Source organism: Poecile atricapillus, chromosome W, assembly GCF_030490865.1.
Source record: "Poecile atricapillus isolate bPoeAtr1 chromosome W, bPoeAtr1.hap1, whole genome shotgun sequence".
Classification (NCBI taxonomy): domain Eukaryota; kingdom Metazoa; phylum Chordata; class Aves; order Passeriformes; family Paridae; genus Poecile; species Poecile atricapillus.
The window spans coordinates 38,742,637-38,768,280 of NC_081288.1; the positions used below are offsets into that span (position 1 = coordinate 38,742,637).

At 36.9% G+C, this 25,644-nt stretch overlaps 1 protein-coding gene across 2 annotated transcripts in view; it reads right to left on the reverse strand.

Annotated features, from left to right (window-relative positions):
* Positions 1–25,644, reverse strand: part of LOC131592328 (neuron navigator 3) — a 248,044-nt gene that overhangs the window by 157,083 nt on the left and 65,317 nt on the right. For both annotated transcript variants that reach the window (XM_058863752.1, XM_058863751.1), the window contains exons 2-3: positions 23,281–23,398; positions 22,509–22,561 (exon numbers count right to left, since the gene is read on the reverse strand). In XM_058863752.1, the coding sequence (XP_058719735.1) occupies positions 22,509–22,561; positions 23,281–23,398 (171 nt within the window). The remainder of the gene's footprint in view (positions 1–22,508; positions 22,562–23,280; positions 23,399–25,644) is intronic.

The window sequence follows — 25,644 nt, forward strand, 5'->3', positions numbered from 1 at the left end:
TACACAATTTACAATGTCTCATGTCAATGCTTTTCAACCATCAGAACATAAGGGGTAAATTCACTCTTTGAATGAAAACTACTTGATCCTTGGCAGTATCTTTTCTCACCTAGGAAGGTATTTGACTGCTGACCTCTTTCTATATTGGAGTTCTGCCACTGTTCTCTGAAATGGTAGTAGCTAAAAGGATATAAATATTCTCTCTACTGCTGATCCTAGAAATATGTATTATGAGTCTACAGACTGTCTTGATCTGTGGATATAAATGTATAAATTTATAAACACCTCTAAAATATTTAGATATGCTCTTCAAGGACAATAAAGGTCAATACACTACTAAATATATTTTAGAAGTCTTTTTCAAACCTTGATTTCAAGAGCATGCTAACATTTACAGTGAATGGTAAACAATCTCTTTACTGAATCAATTACAGAAGAAAACCAAAACTCAATGTCTGCAGCTAAAGTAGTGAAATTTACTAAAAAAATGGGGTCTACCATAAAGATTTCATAAATCAGTTTGGTGGGTGTCACAATTTTCACAGTTTTCAATGTGGAATAACCATCCTAAAATCAATGGGATTCCTCTAGCTCTGGCCCAGCACAGTAACCGTGGTAACCCAGGCATTAACTGTCATTTTCTTAAATGTTTGTATAGTTTTACACCACAAAAAAACCCCAAATTAACTAGGTAATTTTGTTAAGCCATAGAGACGTGACACAGCTAAATCAGTCGCAAGTTGGCTGCAGCTAAAATAGGAAGATCTGATTCTTCCTCACCTCTTCTTCCTCCCAGGTGTGAGGACCCTGCTGCTGCTGGGCTTCAGCACTTCTCTGAGCATACCAGGAGCTGGCTCCACGCAAGAGAACTCACCCAGCAAAAAGGCAAAGGGATTTCAGTCATCCCAGTCTCCCGTGCCGCCAGATAAGCACTGGAGCCAGCAGAGGGGAGGGCGTGTCCCAGCCTGGGTAAAGCCTGGTTTGGGAGAGGAAAGGGGCGGTGGGAAGGAGGGACAAGGCGGATGGTGCCACTCCTGGTGGCGGTGGCAAGGCACTGGGCTGGCTCAGCCCTGACCTCTAACTAAACCCCTGCATCGGCTGAGAAAATAGTGCAGATGAAGACAATATTTCTACTCAACCTTTAAACAATATCAACTAAGTAAAATTTTGAACAGAAATTTTTTTGCTCTGAAGAATTGAAAAGAAATGAAGATTTGTTGGGCTGGACTTTCAAATCAACCATAATGCAGTATCATTTACTTCAAAGATGGGAAATTCTGCTATATAAATTAGTACTGAAAGACAAAGGGAGGGGAAAAAAAGGGGAAAAAAAAGAAAGAAAAATCAGTACAATACATCACCCATCTCCAAATAACTGGAACAATATTTCTTAACACATATTCTAGTTTAATCAAGTAATTTTTGATAATGAACATGCCCCCTCTGCAGTAGTTCAGGAGACCTAGTTCACTGGAGAATATTTAAGGCCTAATGTGAAAACATCTCAATATCCACCTGCAATACCGAATATCTAGTAAATAATAAGCCTGATACCTAAACCTTCACATTCATAGATTTAGTGAAAAATATCCTACAGAAATAACATTGGATACTTTACATGTCTACTTTTACAGCATGTGTCTTTGAAGTCATGTCTCTTAAACTCTCAGAAAAAACTAATCATTACCCTAACACCAATGACTCAGTATGCTGCAGAACTACAAAGCAAATTCTGTCTGGCTTCAGAGTTCACCAACAGAAGTGTAACAGAAGCCCTGAGTCCAAAGTCACCCTTTTGGTAGGGGTGTATGAAGCAATAGCAGTGGCCAACTTTCAGACAATAGACTGGGGTTGCACTGTTAGCCTTATAATAAAGTCTTGTTTTGACTTGTGACTTGAGCAAGTTTGGTGTGGCAACTCACAGGCCCATAATACCCCGAAAATGTCAGGAAACAACTCTAGCAGTCAGTTTTCTGATAATAACTGCAGTTACTATACAACTCTCAGAAACTCTTTGGGGATTCAATGAGACATGCATTAATACAGTTTTGGGTTTTTTTTTCATTTTCTTTCCACTCCCGTCTAGAAAATGTTAGGCTTAAAATTGTCCCATTTTGAAGCTCTCAGTGTGTCTCTAAATATTGCTTTAATTACCTACTTCTTCCCCTGGAAAACCACAGTTATTCTTTGAACTCAAACCCAAGCAGCCCCAAACACTTTTTCTTCAAACTCACTCACAGATGAGAGTAATTTTGCAATTACAAAAGTTCCAAGAGATTTCAAGCAGCTTCCATTCCTCTGTACTGTTTCAATCAAGAGTATGAATTCCTGAAGTCCATGTTTATATAAGTAGTTATTCACTGGGGTAAACTCCTCCTAGAGCTGACACTGTGTGTATAGAATTCTGTTGCTCATATATCAGTGGCTGAAGATTTTGTGGTGTAACACATCATAGACACCAGACAAATTTTGTACCTTACATACGACCACAATCCTGTAGTGAATTTTGCTTGCAGAAAGAACTAGTTTATAGAAGAGATTATGTTTATCATTATAGTGAGTTGCGTCATGAGAACTACAAGGTGTTGTAGCAGAAGATATTGCTCATTACAGTACAGAATTCAGGATATACAGATTGACTCCAAATCTTAGATATCGCGATAGAGTCTCAAATTTCCAAATTTGCTTGTACAGGTACATTTTGCTGCCAAGATCAGACTGTTGCTGTTGATAAAGTTCTCCACTACTGTCAATACCTGATTTTTATTTTTTTCCAAGGCTCTTATTTTATATTAAAGATTCAAAAGAGTGGAATAAATGCAGCACATTGAATTGCAGAACTTCAACATTAAAAACCTTAACAACTATAAATAGGGTAAGTAAATAACAATATAATAAACCTTCATTGCCATTTGGATATTTGCCACTTAGATATTCAATTAACCATGTTAAAAGTCAATTAACACTACATGAAATTGCTTTTCAGAGGAAACAAAAACCTAATTCTGAAACCTAATCACTTCCTTATCAAAACTCAAGGATATTATGTCAAATTCTTAAGTGTAGCTCCAGCTACATTGTAGGTAAAGATACACTTGGCTAAGATGATGATAATTTAGGAATTAGTTTATTGGCATCATCAGGTAGATAACATCATTTGATACTTTTTAATTTAATCCTAATGGGTTATGCTTACAATAAATTAACCTTTCTTCATAAATCTGATCCTTTTTATAGTATTCATACACAAACTATGGTGAAAAAAGCACCTGGAATACTTATCACCATAAATATTAGTGATCTCCAATGTATTTTTACACTGACATTTAAGGGGATACAGTTCCTATGACGATGAATAAATAAACAGAAATGTCACAGCTCTGATATTAATGGAATAGGTGGCATGCAAAGAAGATACATTGGAAATACGTTGACACATATGATATTGCATAGTTGTGGGTAACTTGCTTTTGACTGAAAGCTATTTGAAATTTATTGACAGAAATAAATCACTAAATCAGACTGGGGGACTTGCATGTCTTGCATGATAAACAGGAGTACTTAATACCCAGCTGACTTACAAGAAGAGCTCATTTGTGGGATGTACTCACCAGTGACTCAACACATAGAATATGTCTATTTATTTCTATTATTTTTGATGCTGCCAAGATTAGTTTTCATCTTCTTTGTCTGAATGACACTTTCTTCACTTCCAAAAATAAATTTAATTGTGGCATGCTCAGAAGACATATAATTATGACTAACACAGCATTATGTTCCTCTGTGTGTATAAGAAGCTCCAAAAGAAAATCATGCTTTGACTAATTTTCTTTTATTAATTTTATGACAATATAGTTTACAAGAACATGTAGACACACTAGTTAGTTACTGTTCACCTACTCTGAGCTGGATTCTTCCTGAAGAATGGGACACCTTTATAAAAATGACAACCTATTATAACCACATTGATTTTCTATACATATATGCTCTTAAATACTCTTGTTTGATAGCGGAAGTAGAACATTAATTTGTGTTAGCACTTCATTCATGCTATCTTCCACAGTTCCATGTGTGTGTTTTGACATACTGATTTGTGACCCAGTTCCCAGATAAAAATTTGGCAAAGGATGTCCCCTGTAGAAGTTTCATAATGTTGTTGATGGTTGATTAAGGATATCCATGGAAATAGTATTCCACAGAAATTCAGAGAATCACATACATACTCACTTTCCAGAGAACAGGAACTACACGAAACTCTTCAGTATTTGGTGCCTTTTCAATTGCAAATAGTAAATAGTATTTCTTTGAGATAGGTATTATGGTAAGAGATAGTGTGTGTCACAATAACAGTATTTCAAACACACTTTACCAGCATGTTTCTTCCTAAATGTCCTTGGAGTATTAACCTGATTTGAGAGGCATGATTTGAATCTTCCTCTTGCATAGATATTCATCACTAACGCAATTTGTGGAGGATTTAAATGAATGCAGAATTAGAAAATAAATTTTTGTTGTTACACAGGTCCTTCTCTTTCAAGTTCTGTAGCACTAGAACAATCAATAGCAAATAAAATGCAGGTCTCACAGGTGGCAACCTGGACGCTAAATATTAACAATTCACATGTTGCTTAAAATTATTAAAATTTAAAGAATGTAAAAGCAGATACTATTTGTCTGATTTCAACAGGAATCAGTCACGTACGGAGACACATGAGCTTTTTCTGGCTGCTTACTTAGTAGGTGAAGTGCCAGTGATCAATTGCAGGCTCTAGAAAGATCAGAGGTTCAGGCAAGCAACCAAGATGTCTTCATGAGTAAATAAAATCATTTTTGATGCACATGTTGGAGTTGGTAAGACAACTGAACTTTCCATATAGATTTAGCTATGCAGAATGCTCTGGGAGACACTGAAAAGTATTTCAAGGTGGAAATGGCCTAAACTCTGATTTTCCCACGTCTAATAGCAGTAAGAGAATTGGTCATGTACATGCTCACAAATACATGGTTAATCCTCATACACACACTACATAAACAGACTATTCTTTGGGCAAACGTATAAACTTTCACAACCTGCTATACTCATAGGTGTTCTCAGAAATTTAAAAGGACAAGATTATTTCACTTTCTGTTCTTAAATGACTCATCCATTGCACATATTGTGACATGTTGACAACTCACTTGTTGCGTGGGAAACACCCAGATTTTTGGTCTGCTTTGTAATTTTATTCCTTCTGGGTTTTCTTCCCAGCTGGTTTCCCTAGTTTGTATTTATGTTCTGCCAGTCCTTAAAACAAAGAGCTTTACCTTTAGTTACAAGACAGAGAAATAGAAATAGAAAATATTTGCTGTTTTATAGTACTATGTTTTTCTCCTCAGTTTTATCATTCAGATTATTTAACAAAACCAGGCTTGATAAACCAGGCTTCATAAACCAGGCAGGTGGACATTTAGCTTTTTTCACTATTTACAAATGGCCATATGTCAACTACTTCCTTCACTAAAAAATAAACATCAAACAAGTCAAGACCTTGCTCCATTTCAGTGATAATGCAACACACTGCTCACTGCTTATGAACATGTCTGCTTTATACATATCTATATGCACTATGATTTTCTAAGGCTGAGTATTAGGTGCAGAAGTTAATTTTGAATAGCTGACTTACACTAAAGAGGTCCAGCCAAAGAGGTCAAAAGCACCGTCTAGATTAAAATTGGTATGCCAAAATGGATTACCCAATCCAATGTCCTTATCCTCCTGCCTATCTATTCTTCAAATGCTGAACATTCAACACTGTTTGTGAGTCCAGGTAATTCTTAAATGATCACTTAAACAATATTCAGTAGTGAGAGTTCCTTGTCCTTCACTATAAGACAGATGTTCAGCTTATCTGAAATTCTGTCCATATCTTTACAAAAATGTGCAACTGGTAAAACAATTAAGATATAAAAAAATCCTAATGCCTTCATAATTGTACATGTCCTGTGGGATAAAATTTATCTAATCCATAAAAAGTAAGCAACTATGATTTATTTGTTATAACATGGTAAGATTCATTTAAATTATTTGTAAAAGTACCAATCAATAACCTCAAACAATATAAGAAGCATCTTCTATGTCACGTGTTCCATTCCATTTACCACTGTTCTTGATTTATCTGCTTTCTGCAAAAAGTTGTCATTAAATTTTACTTACAAAGCTGTCATACCATTTTCACTACACTGTATTGTTGTATGTTATCCATAATAGCAGATTCATAAGTATTGTAAAAGGGAGGATCCTTTTCTAAATTTAAGAGTAGAGTTTCAAAGGGAACAATGTGAAATAGATTCATATGGGCTCATTTTGCAATCATTATAATTAAACTATCACAAGCAAGCTGGCTATTATATATAGATCTATAGATATAGATAGATATATAGTGCATATATATAGAGTGCAGTTTAAACTAGTTTAAACACAAGTGACAGAAAGAGATCTGCTATCTTGTCTCTTGAATATTCAAAATTGTATGTCTTTATTAACTTACAAATGTGTTCAGAATAAATTAATTACAGATTTTAAAATTTGAGCAAGATTGTCTAAAAGTTGTATATTTCCATAAAGTTTCCTGTGAAGAAAGTGTATAAAGTATTACTGTGTAATAAAAATATTTTTTTTTACCAATACTACAAAATAAGGACACTTTGAAGAGCAGAGAATACACACAAATTCTTCCAAATCTGAAAGCAAATGCAAAGGGAAGAAATGTGGCCCAAAGTAATGCAAAACTTATAATGCCTCTTGTGAGGAAGCTGTTTTACATTTTCAGTTTCTGTGGAAGATGCTCGTATGGCAGGCTGCATGTTACACACTTCCCTTGGCCACAGACTACTGAGACTGAGTGAAATTTGCCATGAATTCTCAGTTTACCTTGTAGAAATGGGGAAATTTGTTGAAAGGGAAAATTAGGAGGTAAACAAGCTCTGAAAAATCATGTTATTTATTTTCTGGTAACATTTTTCCCATAAGATCCTGCCATGGCAGCTTATTGGAATATCTTTTTGTGACTACACTGGAAGGTAATGCCAATTTTCCATGGGTGGTGTAAATTAGAAAACCCACCCAAATAAAACAGGTGTTAAACAGTCCGGCTGGGAGATGTTTCGTGCATTCTGCTGACTTGCTGTTGCACGTGGCCTAGATCAAGGCACATTTCATATTTCTATCAAAATTATGACATATTTTAGGGAGTTAAGCAGAATATACTGACATGCAGACACATTCCGCTTAATTCTACTGTAGCAAACTCCTCATTATTTGCAACAGAATGATTTAAGAAGCATTTAATAAAAATATCTATCAGTGAACCATGTAGCCTCATTCCAGAAATCTGTTCCAAACAAAGCATTGACTTTGCAATAAGAGATCATACATGCAAATTAAAAACTGATTTACTGGAGGCATTTGGGGAGAATTTTACCTTAGAGAATAATAACTACTGGTATGTAGAAGGCCTCCCAGGCAAAAATTTTTAGGAAATTATGCTGGAGTTATTTAATTATTAGTTATTTTTTGAGGGAAAAATGACAATCTTATTTAAAACTGAAATAGCTTCCACTTCCTTTTCCAACAGATTTTAAGGAACACGCACATCAAATTCTTCCAACATGCAGTCCAAACACGAAATATGACCAGTAAACCCAGAAATGTGAAAACAAATTAACTTCTCAAGTACTTGGAGAATTCAACAGACATATGTACTGACCTGCTGATAAAAGAATGCATTAGGTCACTACTGAGGTCAAAGCATGAGCTGGGGTGTGTATTGTTTTTAAGAAAATGGTACAGTGGGAATTGGATCCCTTCTGGCATGAATTACTGTGAGTCCTGTCAGGAACACAAAAGAGACAACTGGTGTTGCAAATTTTTCACCTAACCCCTCACTTGGTGCTTGGAAATCTTAGAGTGAATGTGAGATAATTTCTGTAATGGCAAATACAGAATATGTTTTGTTTCTGTCTGTACACATCATCAAATTAAGGAAAAATTTAGTAATTCTAAATAAAAAACAATTCTATTCATAATTTTTAGATGGCCAAACAGATCATTATAAACATCCGCTGGTCATTTTCGTAAAAAACAAAAAAACGCTCTATCCACAAACACAAAGACCTTCCACCACATAAGAGAAGAATGTAAAACTTTACTCTGATCATCTGTATAAAGAGATGTTATATGAGCTTGCTTCTCCACTTTTTTACTCACTCTTTCTGTTTCTTTTTGTGTCTGCATTTGCTCTCCCCATTTTTATACAGTAGTCTCTGCAGCAGACATTGTAAAGCACAAAATGCAGCAACGGTAATTTCTGAAATGCTATTGAGCTACTATAACAGAAATTGTGAGAAAGAAAGTTTGGATTTTTGATTGGAATATAGCGCTGGGTTTGAACTCAGAAAACCATGGATGTGTTTCAATGTGTTGCACGAATTTCTTAGAAAGCCAAATATGGCTGCACAGCAGAAAAGGTAAAAAGAAAAATTCTCTTCCTGAGTGTCTGCAAGTAACTTGCTACTTCAAAACACTCATCTCAACAGGCCTGAGGCCACCACCACCATGAAAGAACCTTATACATGCACTAAGAACACCAAATTGAAGATAAATACTACCCTGGGAGGACCTTTTTTTAAGGCAACGATAAAAAGAACTCTATTTAAACACAGCTTTTCTTAAAGCAATGCTCTACTCTACTGAGGCTTTTTACAATCTTTTTTTTTTTAATTATGCAACACTTCTGAGTCAGCAAGGTACCAGTGTCTAAATATTTATGGAACTTGGCAACTTCTGAAAACTGGAGGGCAATGTGAAAAAACACACTTCTTTAAAACAGAGGAGGTTCTCTCCATTAGGTCAAAAGAGAGTCTACAACAGAGTCTTCATTTATTAGATTTAATTAAACCTTTGAAAGACTTCCAGTTCTCTCCTTCACCACTACTTAGTGCATAGCAACTTCATTCAGCTCACTCAAAAAAGCAGCTTTTAGAAATAAGGGCAGTACAACCAGTGACGGAATGAATCCTTTAAAAAATAAGTAAACAAGTAAACTACGAGGCATTTCACTTCATCTCTTGAACTTGGACCTGGAATCCATCCAGATGCACTGCGTGCTTCTGAACCCTCCCTCTTGACTACACTAAAAGTCATAATGCTACAGCTTGTGCAGGAGAGACACTTAACACTTTGCTCCTATCCACCTGGCCTTTTGAATTTATAAACATTCTAAGTTTTTTTTTTAATTAGATATATTTTCCATATTAGCCTGGGAATAGTTATAGAATTCATAGAACATACAGTATTTATAGAACATTGAGCTCACCAAAAGAAAAGTGATAAAAAGTGCTTGTTATTAGCAACCTCTAAAAGTACAGCCCAGAGTTTTCTGTAGGACTAAGGTTATGTGGCTGGTCCATCAGCTGAGACTTAAAGTCCTTGAGAATATATGCATGAGAACGTGTAAGTTACTAGTTTTCCTTTATGTTTAGTTTTTTTATTACTTACCCAGATTGATCTAAGCCCTAAAGAAAAAGACAAAGAAACCTAACAGTGAATTGACATCACAGGTTATTAAAACTGTTATTCAGGTTAAAACAGACATCTTTAAAACTCACAGGGATAATAAAAGAGACTCTCATTCAGGCTTTCACTTTTGCTAGTGTACCTGAGCATTGCATTTCAAACCATGTTTAGCACGATATACATAGGAATATGAGGCCATGCTATATATGTTTTCATGCCATACTTCTAAATAGCTTTCATGCTAGCCTGTCTCTTTTCTCACAGCTATGTGAGAAAGAATTTTCCACATTTTCATGAGATCTCATGTCTAGATTCTTGGTCAGGGACAATAAAAGCACCTGGAACCACAGAAGGCAGTGGGGTATCTGCCTGTAAGCTCAACAGGGTCAGATTTTTTTTCTTGAATTCTCGGCAAAATGCTGTAAGAGAAATATCAGAAGTGCTCAGACCTACAAAATGAAGCCTTAACAAGCACTTAGGGCTTGTTGACAAGTCACTTCCAATTGCAGCCAATGAAGTGTAAAGTGTACAAGGAAACATTTTTTTAAATAGTTATCCAAGTGTTTTAAAGTTCCAAAACACTGCCAGTATTACGTGAAAAAAATAAGCACTTTAGAGGGCCTTTAGAAGGGAACATATCTTCAAATACATTAATTCATACGATGCAACAATCTAAATCTTTCAAAACTGTTTATGGCAAGAAATCCAAATAGAAGCTTTATATATACAAGAACTGTGAAAACACCCTTGCACATATGTTTACCCTGGAGTGTTACTGCTGATCTGCCCGTGAACTAAGTAAGAGCTCTTACCAAAAGAAAAACAACAAACACCTAATTTAGAGTTGTTATTAGGAGGAATTACTGAGAAAATTTGTGTGACAGGCAAAACAGCTCACAGGGCTGGATGCTGGTTAGTTAGCTATGGGTACAGCTAGAATACAGAAGACTATAACTATCTAACTCCATGAACTACTATTTATTAAAAAAAAAAAAAAAATCATATGAACTATTACATGCAAATAGGTCTCAGTTCTTAAGTGTGGAAACCACGGGACAAAGAAAATTCTTGTGGTGATCTTTTTCCCCTAGAGGAAAAAGCCATTTGTACATTCCCATTCTAATTTCAAAGAAATGCTGAAGAATCAAGAGGTATGAATAATCCAAACAAGGTTCTAATTAGATGCAAATACAAGCCTAAACAAAATATAAACTAATTGTTATAGAATTAAAGACTGCCAAAAGTTACAAGCTAAAATACAAATATATTTCTCTTTCAGGAAGACTGTTCATATTCACCTTTCAGAACTTTGCAGTTCTGGTTTTGGTCCGGACGCCACTTGAAAGTTGCTAGGAACTGCATAGGTAAACAAATGCTTTAAGCCGATATGAACTATCAAAAAGGCAAAAAATATTTCTGATCAGCTTGTGAGACTGAATACAACCAAGTCCCAACAAAAAAAATAGTATCTTAAACAGACACTGAAAATGAACCCTGCCCAGACTAATACGTACCCAGACACTGGGCCAACTTAAAATAAGTTCAACTCTAAATAAGTATACCTCTGATTTATGTTATGTGGTCATCTGTTGATCATATGGTCAGCAGACTTCTCAGACTGCGAGTGTTTTAAATAATTCCTGCACATTAGAAAGCTGCCAAAGAGATTACTATATTTGTATTTATACTATTTATTTCTGCTGAAACAAAAATGGTTGTACTAACTATTTATGTATTAAGTTTCAGGTCTTAGTGGATTTAAACAGACAAGTTACATAAAAAAAATAAAATGAGAAGATTGTGTTATTATTTTAATTAACTTGATCAAAAGCCTTTACATGAAAAGGGATTATTTAATGCTTTTGAAATAAGCAGCCTTTGTGATAACTTGCTTGTTCTACAGTTAATTTAAGCCAATTTACCCATCTGTACCTTTATAGCATTGCCTATAATAGGGTCACCAGCTGTAACAAGGTTTATATTTAGAATTAACATCAGTATTTAACTCCAGTTCAAAGTTTGTCAAAACCTTTACTGACACAGAATTTCAAGTGCCTCACGCTATCTGATGCCACTTCAGAGTGGTCAGATCCATGGGCTCTTGACTGCAGGGGAAGGCTGGCAGAGCAGTTATTTCATGACTACTCTCAATCTGGTCCCATGCTGTGGACAGACATCGTGAAGGACACGAGACATTTTCTGACAAATACAGCATTTTTAATTTTGACATTTCATGGAATATAGGGTGATTACAACAGAAGTGCATAAATATATACTGAAAGAGCAAGCAAAGAAGTGCATTTTAATGCCCTAACACAGTAACTTTAGATATTGGAGTAACAGGAGGAGAATGAAGGAAAAAAAAATGCCAGAGTCAATTGTTCTTTTTAAGTCACCCCTCACGTTGTTGTCAGAGAGGGAATACTGACCTGATGGACCACTGCTGTGTGCTAGTCACATGTGCCAACAACAGCACATTGGGGAGAGGCTGTAAGGGGAAGGGATTTGCAGCAGGGTTCAAAGAGGAGTTTGTTCTTGGAATATAATTAAGGGCATATAAAAGCACAAGCGGGTTAGTGTGCATAAAAGCCAATGGACTCCAAAATGGTGAGTATGTAAAAGACACTGTAAAATCAAGCAGATTTGGCATTCTTTCCATGAAAAAGACTCACACTAAGCAGCAGCAGATGTAGGCGGCTTCTGTTCCAGCAAAGATCAAGGGCAAAGTGAAAAAATACATCTGGACAGATCACAGTAGTTTCAATATGCACCTACTTTCATTCTTTCTCTTCCTTTTCTAACATTGTAATTGTATTATATTCTGGAAGTAATGCAATACTGTCGAAAAACTAGAACTTTTTGAGTAAGCAAATTTTTGATATTTTACTTTCTAACAGGAGAGCAGGGAGAGGTTGTCAAGACTTTCTAATACATGTCATAATTTTAAAGGCAGTAAGACAGGATAGTTTTTGTTGCCACATTAGTCTGTAATTAACAACTGGATTGCTAGGACATTCTGTGTTACTTTATTAGCCTCATGTCTTGCAGTCTCTTTGCTGTAAGACCAAACTTTTAAATACCAGGTATGTACAGTGGTTAAAAGATGACTGAGTGACCAATACTGTCACCTAGGCATAATGTGCCACACAATACCTCCAAAACCATGATCATTTGTTGGATAGTGTTCATTTTAATTTTAAACATATGTAAGTGGTTAAAATTACAGAAAGGGTGTCTTCTTCCTTCCCTTCTGCAGCTAAACGCACAACACAAACCCCATTCCACCCTAACACTGCTAGTTCCTTTAATTACAATGGAAGCCACAACTTGTTGCTTTCTGGCACCCTCTGCTGCTTTACACATTACACCACAGACAGCATTTTATGGACAGTTGCACAGTTCCTGTAGCTCCATTAAAACATCTTCCCAGAAGTTGCATTTGCCAGCCCAACCAAGTAAAAGCTGATGGTACTCATACTTGGTGTGTGCCCTTATATATTGTTTGCAGACGTTAATGCCTAATTCTAAAAATCTGTCTAGTAGCTCTTTTCTAAATTTAATCTGGACTCACCCTAAGGAACAGAGATATTAGTTCCGGCAAATCTGTAGAAGAGCAGCCCTCTCGTGCACTCACAGCTGTCCAGATAATACTAAAATTCCAAGCCTTTGAAAGCTCCCACAAACTTAGATTCACAAATGAGAGTTAGAGTGGCTTAAATACCTTTGGAAGTGAATAAAATCTTTGAGAGTTCAATCAGAGCTGCACAAGGTACTTTACAGAGATGTGAGGCCATGTTTGTGAGCCACACACTCAAACACATGGTCACATTGTTTCTCAAGACTTAGATGTTACTGAAGCTTCAGAATTCTCCATTGTCAGGAGAGACAGTGGCAGATTATTTTAGGAGGAAGGATGAGTGAAAGGCCTGGGTACTTCATCTCAGTGTTAAGAAATGTTCCTTTGGGAAAAGCCTGCCTCTCTGAGGAAACTCGAGGCTCCACAGACACAGAGAAATAACCTTCTCTAAATAACATACAGCACTCAAAATTACAAAAGTCTAAGCAGAAGTGGGAGTGGTTAGAAAATATTTAAATAGAAGTCCTCAACTATAACTGTAAGAGAACTGGCATTTTGCCACAGTTCCAAAATAATCAGACATTTGAAAAAATCTAAAAAGCTGACAAAATCTCAACATTAGCAGAAAGCCTTGTTTGGTTATATTGTAAAATAAAACCAGCTCAGATACATTGTTTATTTTCTTGTTCAGCTTAAATATGCATTTTTGCTGTTCAGCTAAATATCACGCACTTTCTTCTCTATTTTTAAAGCCAGTAAACATTCTAGACATTCCTGGTATTTATAACATACTCTCCCTATAGAAGATGATAAAAATACACCATCATGAAGCAGACATGTTTACTGTAATCTGCTGCTGCTATCTGGGAAAAATCTGTAATGTCTTATAACAACAGGTGCTTTCTAGAATGTATGTCATAGTCAATTTGTGTGTATGTATTTTAACTGCATGTTTATGTTAAGACTTTTCAGTGTATTGCTATTAATGGAGGTTTCAAGGCCATTTATTCCTCACCTCTTTGTCTAAGCATAAGCATTGCTAATATATATTTGTTTAAATCCAAAAATCCAGGGAATGTTTACATGACATTTTTGAGGGAAAAAAGAAAAATCCCACCATAAAAAAAACAGCTAAAAATTGAAGAACATGGAACGCTAACTACAGATGGGTGAAATGGAGACGGTAAACTGCAACTCTTCAAGCATACTGCAGCATTTAATCTCTGAATGTCCTCTCAATACAGTTTGAGTCAAGTTTCTGATCGATTTACATTACTGACAAACACAGCTGAGGGATGGGTAGAAGAGAGAGATGGGTGAGACGGCCATATCTCAGGGACATGAGTGGCATATTCCAGACAGAGATTGAGGGGAGGGGGGTTTCAAGGAGCTGCAGGGGGGACAGGGAGAAGGAAGGCAGTGATTGAAGGAAAACAGTTGACTTTAAACAAGAAGAAGAAGAAGATTTTTTAGTGTTTGGAAGACTTGGTCTACAGAAACAAAATGTACAAAACCCTAATTCCAGTCCTAACCAAGCAAACCCAATCATAACCTAATGACTCAGTAGATTTCGTGGAGACTGTGTAAGTATTCATCACAATATGTGTACTTTTCATTACATTATTATTTCATTAACATCTAGATGAGTTATTCTCATATGATTCTACACAGTAATAAAACCAGGGATTTGTAAGCGTAAACAAAAAGGCTAATAGTGCATGATTTATACTTCGTGAATAATGTACTTCTAGCCTAGTAAAATAACACTCAGGATGTGTTCCTGCAGCATTTTCTTTTATGGCTTCAGACAGTCAAATGTGAGTGACTCAGGGGAGTATGTATCTCAGTGTCTGATACCACAGTGAGTAACTCTAAGCTATTCTGTGAAGAGAGATTGTTATGAATCTTGTGATCCTTTTAGTGTTCTCAAATGTAATGTACTAAATATAAGGAGAACTGCTTGTTTCACTGCAGAATAAAGAGGTCTCACAAAAAGTCAAACTAGAATCACACCATATCAAAAAAAGATTATTTTGTTGCCATTTCCTCCCCTTCCTTTCTAAGACAGTTACATTCTTAGGCAGGATGAATGAAGTGTTCTATTCTTTATTCTCTACTAATCTCACACTTGCAGCAGTTCTTCCATCCCTTCCTCAGCTTCCTTGTTCTCTCAGAGTAAAAATATGCTTGGTCTACCACAAAAAGGCAACTGTTACTCTGTCTGTCCAGCTGTCATCCCATCTGCATTGTCTCTTAAATCTCTTGAGTTCCTGGAAATTTTAGGGTTTGTTTACAAAAGCACTTGGAATTCCGCCTCTTCCTGTTCTGTGCTAAACCAGGTTGCCTCTCATCTTACTCAAACTGGCTGTGTTAATAACATTAATAATCTCTTATCAGAAAAACTTTAAACAAGAATTCAAACATCTACATCCTTGAGATTCAACCATCGTTAACACCTTTAACTTTGCCCTTATAGAAATTATTCTCTTTCCTTTCTTTGGTCTCTTTATTCATATAGTCACAATTATTCCCAAAATGCATTCTTATATAGACCCTCATTATTCCCTTTATCTTTTTTCTTTTGAGATTACACAAATCTCTAGTCTTGATACACTCATTTTCATTTTTATTCGTCATTATATCAAGTTAATTTCATCTGTGAACAAAAAAAATAAATGTCTACACTAATGAAGATGTTACTTCCCGTAACTATCCTTCAATTTGCATTATCTCTTTGCATATTTTCACTGTAGATATATATACATGCATTGCTTTTTACCAGAGAATTTTTAAATTTCTGTGACACAGAAAACTATATAAAAAAGGTATGAGCCTCCTGCAAGTTTATGAAATGTCTTTGTTGATGTCTAAAATTAAGAAGGAAACTCCAATACTGAAGTTCAGCTTCTAAAATGTTGTCCTGCACTCATCATTCATAATTCAAGAGTTTGAAATATGGGAGACTTCAATGATAATTGGTTTTAGCATTCACTGAATGCCAAACAAATAACAAATGCTCTGAAGCCATCTTGTACATTGTACACTGAACAGTGGATTGTGAATGTCTAGATGTGCCAAATGTGCAAGAAATTCTTCCCTCAAACAGCTGAGGACAGTCACCAGGGAAGGACGTGGGAATGGGATTAGTTCTTAAAAAGATCACACCCTGAACCTACCTAGGAAATGAGAGGACTTGTCCAAGAAAGCATTTTCAGAAGGCTAGCTAGGACATGCTCCTGTCTATGACAGTATTGGGCCCTTGGGTTCTGGGAATCCCAGAAAGGTTAAAAGTTTAGTGTAAATCACCTACCTAGTGAAGAAACCCACAGGGCAAAGCTAGTTAAGTAAAAAAATGTACTTGAAAGTGCCATCAGAAAATGGGAAACCTGAATATGTATCAGGCTGAGGAGTGTCATTTCCCTCACAGAAAAACATCTGCTTATATCCTTTCATAATGGAGCTATTATCAGCCTTGTCTGCTCTTCCACTTAGAGCTGCCAGTGTTGCAAGGTAGGAGAGACCAGATTGTGAAAAGAAGTGCTTGCTACCAGTGTAGCTCTAATGTGTATTTAACCCACAGCTCCCCCAAAAAAATGATTGCACGAGACTTAATTCTGCCAAACCACGAGAGCTGGATTCAGAAATGTGTAATTAACAGGTAAGTAAATCCTTGTGAGGCAGGACACCGAAGGACATAAGCTGTGCATTACCACGACCCAATTTTCCCAGGGAATGGGGATCATGGTGCTTCTGCCACGACTTAAAAAGTCCAAGGAAGAAATGCAGTTCATGGGAGCTTGCAAACTTTCGGGGACAAGCTCATTTACACTGAGGGAAAAATGTCCTCATGAAATTCCCAGACAGACAACAACCTGGCTTGAGGCTGCACAAAAGTGTGGACGATATGGGGGTTGTACAGATGTCAGAAGGAGTCCTGTATCTGTCACTGCAGGAAGAAACTGGCCCACATATTAAAGGAGCTGGGGTTAGTTTTCAAAACTCAGATTGAATTCCCAGTTTCCCAAGGGACCATATTTCTTCACCCAGCCAAATTTCTGTATATATTTCAATCTGTCACATCTGTGTCACATCTGTGTGGAAGGCTCACCTGAAGCTGCTCCAAAGCACCTGGAGCTGCTCCAAAGCACAGAAAGCATATCTTGAATCCATATAGCCAATCTCACCAACAACTGCACTAGTAAAGACAGGAGATTCTTACACAGTTCAAAACTGGATGCACTTGACACTGAACATAGGGATGACATTTTCAGACTTCCCTTTCCTCAAAGACCTACACACAACCATACCACACATATTTTCACATGGAATTCATGAACCTTAGTAGAACCCTCAGTGCTGACTTTATATACAATTATCCTGTTTTCCAAAAACAAGTTTTAGACACAAAATATGCTTATTTTCTCATCCTTAGATACTGGATACATATCCATTGCTGGACATGTGTCTGCCCAGCATGTCCGTGCCAGAGAAAGTCTGAAGGACACAGGGCACATTTAGCATTTGTAGTTTCCACTCATTTTTCCCATCCACAGGCTGACTCTATGTTAGGAAGAGATGTGCATGCACCCCATCCTCTTGCAACCTTGTCCTCCTCCAGAGAAAAACCCAAGCATACAAGCAGAGATGGAGCCACCATGGGCTTCTGCGGGACTACAGGAACTCTACAGAGCACTTCTAGCACAATAAATTACAAAGTAATGTCTACCAGTACATACGCGGTAACTTTGTCTTTAGGCTTCACACACTTCTTTAACTTTCTCTCTCATAGAAAAAGCTCCCTGGTTAAAGTAGAGACTGATCCACCTATTGCACCTTCCTCTTGTTAATGTACACAACTTCAGTCTCCTACAGTAAAGCAGTATTTTTGGCATTCTTCTGCCTTTTGTACAAAACATTTTTTTTATTAGTGTCTTTTTAAAGGCATTATTAACGAAATCAAGTACTATGTTGTAGAAATTATCTTATTAGTTCAAAACACAGTCACACCAATTCCCACCTATATCAGATACAATGCTGCTCACCCAAAATGGGTGCTAGCTCTGATAAATAAAGTTTTTTACTAAAGATTCCTATCAATTTGGCAATGTTCTACAGCTCCTACACTTATTCTCCACTCCCTGATTTCCAGGAAGAACAAGACCCGTATTTTCAGTGAACTCAACTTTCTCTGTGGGTCTGCAAAATATCTGTATTCTAAATCATAAAAAATACCTTTGATGAATAGCTTTGGTTTTATAAACGTGTAGAAAAGTGTGGCAAAGATCAGACTGACAAAATAAAAAAATAGTCTTCATGAAGTGCATACAACACTAGGAGACTCTTTAAAAAGGAAGGTCTCCCCAGCACTATCATAACTATGAGAAAACCCCTGCTACCAGAAAAAATTAAGGATGCTTTTGTACCTAGATGGGTATTGGCAGAGACGGTTCTTGTGGGAAGCAGCAACAGCTAATTCTAAATAAAAACACCTACTAAGGCACATTAATCTCTGAAGGAAAAATTAACTTGCAGTGTAATAAACTAAAAATTTTTGTCAACTTTGAATTTATTTTACAATTTGTGCTGCTGACAGCACTGTGAACTGTGTGAGTTTTGTAAGTCACTACAAACAAAACTGCAAATGTCACCATTCAAGGATTTTCAGTCCAACACCTTTTGACTCTTGCATTTTCTCCAACTACCCCAGGATGGATTGAATTGGTATGTTTTGTGTGCTTACTGTGTGTTTGATTTGTTAAAAGCTGAAACACTGGAGATTTTCCTTTATATTTATCATTTTTTCAGGAGAAAAAACCCCCAAACAACCCTGAACTCTTTGTCTTTGAACAATTAGATAAAAGATTTATAACATATCTTCTACCCAGAAGGCTATCTCACTTTTTCTAATGATGGGAATACTTAAAACAGAAATGAAAGAAACAGATGGGTTATAAAGAAGCAGAAAGGAATTAGCTTTAGATTTTATCAAAAGGTAAACCCTTGATTAATGTATCCTTCCATTATTTTCTAAATAAATATATGAAATGTCCTTAATTGATAGATTTATGGAATAATTTGTGCAAGGAAAAGATAGAAATTCATGTGACATTATTTTCCATTGAAGGGATTCAAAGAGATGAGGAAAAACTAGAGGTTCTATTTTTTCTCCTTGAAAGCATAGCTGTAAGGAAGAAATAGGCAGACTCTACATGACACTCTGAACAGACAACATATGCTGTAATACACAGTGGTTTAAATCCTTATTATATTTATGAAAAAAATTAATAAGAAATACTAAAATCTTTTCACTACAGTAGACTGACCCAGCAAACAAATGAACCTCCCTAATTCTCCTACAAATTTCATTTATTTAAAGCTTCTGAGATTTGAATATGAAATAATTTATCCCCCAGTACCTCTCAGATTCTCAGTTTCTGGGTGCAACATCAAATGAGTGAGCATAATGAATCCTGGTAACGCTAACTAGGCAGAAACTGGGTGCTGCTAGGTTTCACAGGTTTTTAGTTTTTATGGACTTGGACCTATGGAGCCAATTAAACTTGTATGCAAGTACTTTATATATCAATGCCAAAATGAGCACAGGGTGCAAGACATTGCAATAGAACCAACTAAAAGAAAATTAAACCCCAAGCATTTTATATACATTTGAAATAAACATTAAAATATGTTTACAATTTAAGGTAACAGCTGAATTGAGATTCCTCAAAAATCACTTGAAAGATGATACCATTGGCAAGAGGAAAACCAGATTATAAGTGGAACAGAATTTGGGAATGTTGGTAGCAATTAATTATGAGCTGGCATCAATATCATCCACAGAGAGTATCAAAATTTCCAACAGAAGACAATCCATGTCAGTGCTCCCTAACATTTTTAAGCTAATAAAATATCTTAGACCTCCTGAAAATGGGTATCAAAGACCTCCTGGAAAGGGTATCAAATGGCAGATGAATAGAGAAAACATTTCCCCTTAATTGCAAGTTGTGAGATCCAGGATTATGAAAACATATATGCAAGAAGAGGGTAGCGGGATTCTTGAGGTTTATTAACTAAAACTTTTTAAATTAAAGCAGTGAATGAATGGCTTACAAATGTTATTGGAGTATTATGACTGTTCCTGGTTTGATGGCTGATGTTCTAGCAAGTTCTGACAGGATATATTGCTATATACTGGTGTATCTCAAACATACAGCATGCAAACTAGCTTTGACTACTATCTTTGGGTTTTTTACCTGTATATCACAAGTACCTTAAGAGTCCACTGCTATAAGAAGAAGAGAATTGCCCTACCATTTACTGAGTGGGCTAAACAAAATTGAGCACTGCCAAGGAAAATTATCTGAAAATATAGTGAAATTGTGCCTTTGGCTAGTTAGACCAGTGCAGAACCCACAGGAAACAAATGGAGAGCAGGTTCAAAACCTGGGGTCTCTGAGACAAAAAGTGACAAGTTTGAATGACTTTAACTTCAGAACATTTTAAATTTCCTAACTCACTTTAGAAATCTGCAGTATGGAACTAGTATGTGAAAAGGCAGGAAAATAATTTGATCAGTCTGTAGAGATGAAACAATTCAGTAAAGAGATTGTGTCAAAGGACAGATAAATAAATATATTACCATGAAGTTAAAGTGGCTAAATGCGACACTTCAGTCACTCTGCAAACACTGATGTATGACTATGCACAGCAGTTTTCAAAGCACCTGGTTTGACACCCAGAGCACCTGGGACACCTGGCTGAGCTGAGAGATGGGAGAAGAAAGATGGACACAAGGAGAGTCACAAGGACCGCTGCAGCATGGGCATGCACTGACCACGTTTCCTCCATATCTACATGGAGCTAGAGATGAAATCCAGAATCCCTTTGCCACAGAAAAGTACAACAGGGAATGTACACCAGTGTTGTTTTGGAGATGCTAACATTGCTAGGGTGAATAGATCTCTCTGCAGCTCATCTTTCTCTCATGGAAATGAAACTCGATAGACAGCAGAGTGATGGGTTCCTAAGCAGTCCTAGATGGCCAGTAACCACTTTTTTAAAACCCTGGAAAATCACACCACTTCCCTGTGCTTTTGTGTTTCCTTGCTTGTCTTGTCTGTCTGGAATGGCAAGTTTTAACATGATTAAAGTAGAGAGCGATTATCTCTTGATCTATGTGTGTAATATTAGAGCTCCATGCTGGAGTTTCCAAAGTTCTCATCCAGGGCCGCTAGGTGCTGCAGTAATATGAGTAATTAAAATAAAAACTATTATTAAAGAAATTGTGTATATTCTTTCTATGGTCTGTTTCAAAGAGTCTGAAAGTCAGAGAAAAATCTTATTCTAAACCTGCCCATTTTTTGAACAATAAGAACCAAAAGGCCCCATGATTCACTTCACTAGTATTCAAAAATTTTCCCCTTAACTTTTGACGCTTTGCAGAAAAATGCTGCAAACACGTTCCACCTTTAAAAAATGCACTGAACAAATGCACTTTTTTTTCTATTTCATTTCCATTTTTAAACCTAGTTTCAGCAGTTTGCTATTATGCAAGTTCAACCAAATCACTATACTACAAAATCCTTGCCAGCTACACAATTATGCACCTTATTTATATATTATTTGAATGTGAACAGTAAGGCAAAGACCTCAGCATGGAAGAACATGACTTGGATTGAAAATGATTCAATAAATACATGGTGATTTTACTGAGGCTCAGATTTTGTGTCTGTCACTTTCACAGTATTCTAAGGAGGTTTCATCTTATTAAATGTAGTTGACTAGCCATAAACACAGTAAAAGATTAATAAGACTCCATATGAATCACAGTCACTAAATGCTTCTTGTCTGAGAGTATTAAAAAGTCTTTAGACAGCTGCCAGCTATAGCTCAGAGAGCTATATGACTAAAGGGCTATTTCTGAAAGTCTTGGAGTCAGTTCATCTAACTGGACTTCACGGTGGACAGTCCAAAAGGCTATTTATATTTAAAAACAATTTGGCAAGTGTTGTTCATCAAACCAGTTTTCCAGACACAAAGACTCCACTTAAAAATTTATTCTTGGATTTACTGCCCTTAAAATGAAACTAAATGAAATTATTTGGATCCTCAGAAGAACAGGTCTGATAAGGCAATTCTGGATTAATTAGAAGTGATGAAGTTTTGCTGCCAGGTTATCTCAAAATCCAAAGTTAGCACAGAAACAAAATTAAAAACATTAAACATGTGTGGAAAATAAGTATCAGGAACCTGTATGAGAATTAGGACTTTATGGCAAAAATGGGAGAGAATATTAATATTTTATAAAAATCCTTATAAAAAGCATTTTAGGAAGGTGGAGTGGTGCCAACACAAACTAAAAATATATTTTATTCTTACCATTTGAGACTGGCTCCGTGGACAGCCATTGATATCTTCAACCTTTTCATTTGCTAAACAAAAACAGTGAGGGGAAAAGCAAAAGTAAACAATGAGATAAAACTTTCCTTTCCAACCCCTTGTCCAAAAAAAAAAAAAAAAAAAAAAAGAAAACTCAAACCCAAAAACCTAAAAATCAAAACAGGAAAAAAAAAACCTGAAGAAAAGCAGAAAAGGCACAGCAATAAAATGCAGAGGGTTTTGTTGACAGAGAGCTCCTTTCTAAGTAAAGCTCAGTTGTACAGTAACAACACTCTTGTTAGCAGCAGTTGCTTCCATATGCCAAATCATGCAAAGGGGGAAGTGCGAAGGAGGTCGCTACTAATTCTTCAGCCCCTGCAAAATAACTGCTGACATGAAATCTTCCACAATTGTCTTTGCAGGGTCAGGATACAGTTTCAAGGCATCCCAGAAAGTATGAGCCACTCCAACTAACAAAATGCACACATGGGAGACATATGGTTTAATGGAGCATTCATTTCTGACAATTCAAAGTGTGTAAGATACAGTTCTGGCCATTTAAAGTATGGTTAAACAGCAACTTCCAAACATGCTCACATAAACATATTTTTTAATTAAGACAAGGATGAACCACACAAATATCAGAGACATATGGACCCAGTCAAATTGTATTATTCAGGGTTCATCTTATTGTTAAATACATTCAGCTTGAATTATACATTCCCCCATGCAAGGAGTCAGCTCGTAGTGCTTCCCTCAGCCCTGGTCTTACCAATGATCTGGATGATTTCTGCTAGCAGAACTCCATCTGCAATGTCCTGTTGCAAATCCTTGATCAACCGCTTGTGGCCAGATTTTGCTAGGTAGTGGTTAGCCCAGTCAGTGTAAATCTGCAGAGCAGAGCGGGAGGGCAAGGGGAAGAAGGGGAAGAGAGGAAAAAAGACAATGAAAAATCTTAAAACAAATGTTGGCTTACATAGCAGAACTATTCTGGAACACATTTCCATGTAAGAAGTCAGCACCAAGGGAAACAATTTTAATGTGTTTTTTGACTTTTTTTTTCCCCTAACGGTCATGCCCCTCCCCCTCTGTTTTATTTTAGCTTCGAATGATTCAGGCTGTTTCATGAGGGTTCAAACTTGCTGTGACCAAGCAAAATTCCCCTTATGACTGTAAAGGAAACTCCTGTCGTAAATCAATCACATCTACCAAAATTCCACCTCCCACAACATTTCTACCTCCACGCATGCCCCGCCAGCAAGGCTCATACTCTGGGGCTGCCTAAGAGACAGTGATAGAGGAGACACATGCCTGTGTTTGAGTAAGGATTAATCAGGATGTCGCTGGTGTTCCTGCGCCTGGTGATGCCTCTAACACTTTATGCAGTAACCACTGTGTCCCACTGCCCAGGGACAGGTGATTTGTCCCCCTGCCTACAGTTCAAAGTGCTCTAACTTGCACAGAGGAGACTGAGCACCAGATGCACAGTAGTCTTTTCACTGGAATTAGAGTACATAAATATTGGAACTATTCTGTGCCCTTTCTTTGCCTGAAGAGGAGGGAGAAACAGTGAGACTGAGAAGCACCAAACTCATAGCAACAGGCAGCACTGAAATGGCTGTTATCAACAAAAGGCTGAGAAGGACCAGCTGAATTTCATCCTCCAAAATAAGGGAGGAGAGGGGCATGAAGAGAGAGGTTGAAGCCATTTCATAAGGTGTGTACACAGAGCATTTGGTAACACCTACAGCACACACACGAGCAGAGCCAGGTTTACTTTGGGTGGGAAAGAAGGGACACCTTCCCCTCTACGCTGAAGGAGGACTGCACCACAAGAGCTCCTCACACCTTACTGGGGTGTCCCAGCATGCAGAGAGCTCACAGAAGTGGAGATTGGCAGGGGTTGTCATGCAACAGGAGGGTATCTGTGGCCTTTGGCAGCCAGCCCTGGCTCCCTTTTGCAGGGTGTCTGTGACCTCTTTCCTCACTCCAGAAAACAGGACTTGTACAGAACCTCCCAAACCTCCCGCTGCCATGGGATGATTCCACTAAGAGAAAGCACATATGTATGACAGCACCACCGTGTGAGTAAATATAATAACTGAAAGTCCTTCTCTGCTGAGAATATTGTTTGAAAATGTTGAAACTGCACCTTTTTAATAAAAAAAGAGCTTACTTTATAAACATTCTTTTATTTAACCTCATAGACCCTTGGGAGAGGAAGGGGTCAGAATTCCATTTTGTGAAAAGAAAAACAAGAGGCCAAAACCATTAACTACTTGCTTATTTCATCAAGGAAATCTGTGGCAGAGCCAGAGTGGGAAAACAGATGCATTTCCCAGTCCAGAGCCTAACCCAGAGAACCATCATCTGCTATCCACCCCACGAAAGTATCACCACTTAGTCCATGCTCACCTGCTAAGGACTCCTTTGCTAGGTGAGTAGCTTTGCCACAGATTTTCCCAGTCTTTATTAAAAGAGAGAAAAATAGAACTTGTTTGGTGTACTCTATTTCTTCCCATATTCTTGCAAGTGGCTCACCAGTTGATTTGTCATAACTTTCTTGACAGCTTTAGAACTTTAAGTAACTCTGTGGAATTAAACTGTGGAAGTGGATTCAGCTCTCCCACAGTCAATGGGATTGCTGCTGCTAAATGAGGCCCTTAATCTCCCTGTTACACCCAGAAGTCCACTTGAATCTCCTGTATTTTCACTGACTGAAATCAGTGTTTTCACTGATGGATATTTTTTTCCCTATTAGAGCTGAGTGACACAAAAGGCTCCATTAAAATGTTGGGTTTTTTTTAATCAAACTGTAGCTAAGAAAGTGTTTCTTCAACTGTATAATCATATGGAGGGAATGTGGGGTCTCTATAAAGATTGTATGAACATATATTTAAAACAATATGAAACCATGATGATAAAAAACACATACCACACCCATAGCATCATATATTCCCTACTACTAGTATTTCAACTTCAGTCATACTTTTAAAGTAATGTTTCAAAAATACTCTCTATTAATATAAGCAGAACTATATTCTGTATTCCAATGAAACTGATCCACTGGAACATACAAAATTTAATACCACTAGTATTATTTTAGGTCAGTTTCATATTACAAATGAAAATACCA